The 1,214-nt window shown below is 25.0% G+C and overlaps 1 protein-coding gene across 1 annotated transcript; it reads right to left on the bottom strand.

Moving 5' to 3' along the window:
* Positions 1-277: 277 nt before the first annotated feature.
* EIN_365810 (hypothetical protein) lies at positions 278-742 on the bottom strand (the record flags this gene model as incomplete). The annotated part of the gene is made up of 1 exon (XM_004183704.1): positions 278-742. One exon carries the CDS (start codon positions 740-742, stop codon positions 278-280), a length of 465 nt encoding a protein of 154 aa, XP_004183752.1.
* Positions 743-1,214: the final 472 nt, after the last annotated feature.

The raw sequence follows: 1,214 nt of genomic DNA, 5'->3' as shown, positions 1-1,214 counted from the left end.
AAAATAGATAGTTTTATTCGTCTGTAATATCATCTTAAGAATTGTATATATATATTGAATTATACATTTAATTCTATCATAAGCTACTCGAAATCCGAGCTCTTGAGACTGAAGCCAAGTTGAAACTAGTTTTATTTTTGATAATACATATTTTATAAATAATAGTTTACAAATAAACAATTTATTTGACAAATTGGCATTACCCAAAACATTACTTTTTTTACTGCTTATTTAATGATAGTTATATACCAAAACAAAAATTGAAATTCAAGTTGATTTAAGACTCAAAAAAATTCACAAAAAAAGTGACGAACTCCTCCGATGATATTTTCCCATCTTTGTCCGTGTCCATTAATTTAATAACGTTCTTTTCTTTCTTTTTGGCGGCTGTTCTTTCGTAATATTTTTGAAATTTGGCAAGTTCCGTACCTTCTAAAAACCCGTCTTCGTTTTTATCGAGCCATTTAAACAGGTTGGTCACATACTCTTTGATTTTGTTTTGGTCAAATAAATCGTTGTTCTTTGATAACATTTCCATCTGTTTACAGTTTAACATTCCATTATCATTAGTGTCTGCACATAAAACTTCAAACTTGGTATGATCAAATAAAATGTTTTTATCAAATTCTTCTTCTTCATATTTTTCCATAAATTTGAAATGTTTTTCAATGTTCACATCACCATTATCACACACAAATTCTTTTTTCATTGAATTATCAAATTCTTCGTCGCTGTCACTCATTTTTGTCTGTTTATTGACGATTTATTGATCAATTTATAATACATTTGAGTGTAGTTCACAGTACACATTTTTAATTGTAATATTTTAATAATTATTAATGTATTATTTTGGAAATAATTTATAAAACAGTAACACAACTGATTAAACAGCTTTTATTAAATTATAAAATAAATTATAATAAAAAATAACAGTTGAATAATATTAATAATAACACTAAGTCCACATTTGTGAAAAATGACTATAATTGTAATTGATTAAATTATTAAAAAAGGGTTTCTTGAGAATAAGTTGTATCCTCAAAATCAGAACATTCCTTATTAAAAATATTTTTCTGAGGATACAAAAAACAAATCCATAATGTTTAGTTCCCCATAAAGCCCACTCTTATAAATTGAGTTAAATTTTACATTTAATATTTCAAGTACAAGTTCGATTTTTAAATAATGGTAATAATTTGTAAAAAATGCCAAAA

Source organism: Entamoeba invadens (assembly GCF_000330505.1).
Source record: "Entamoeba invadens IP1 unplaced genomic scaffold scaff_1105074724621, whole genome shotgun sequence".
Taxonomy (NCBI): Eukaryota; Evosea; order Mastigamoebida; family Endamoebidae; genus Entamoeba; species Entamoeba invadens.
The sequence above is the reverse complement of the archived record's forward strand: the minus strand, read 5'-3'. Positions and strand labels throughout refer to the sequence as shown.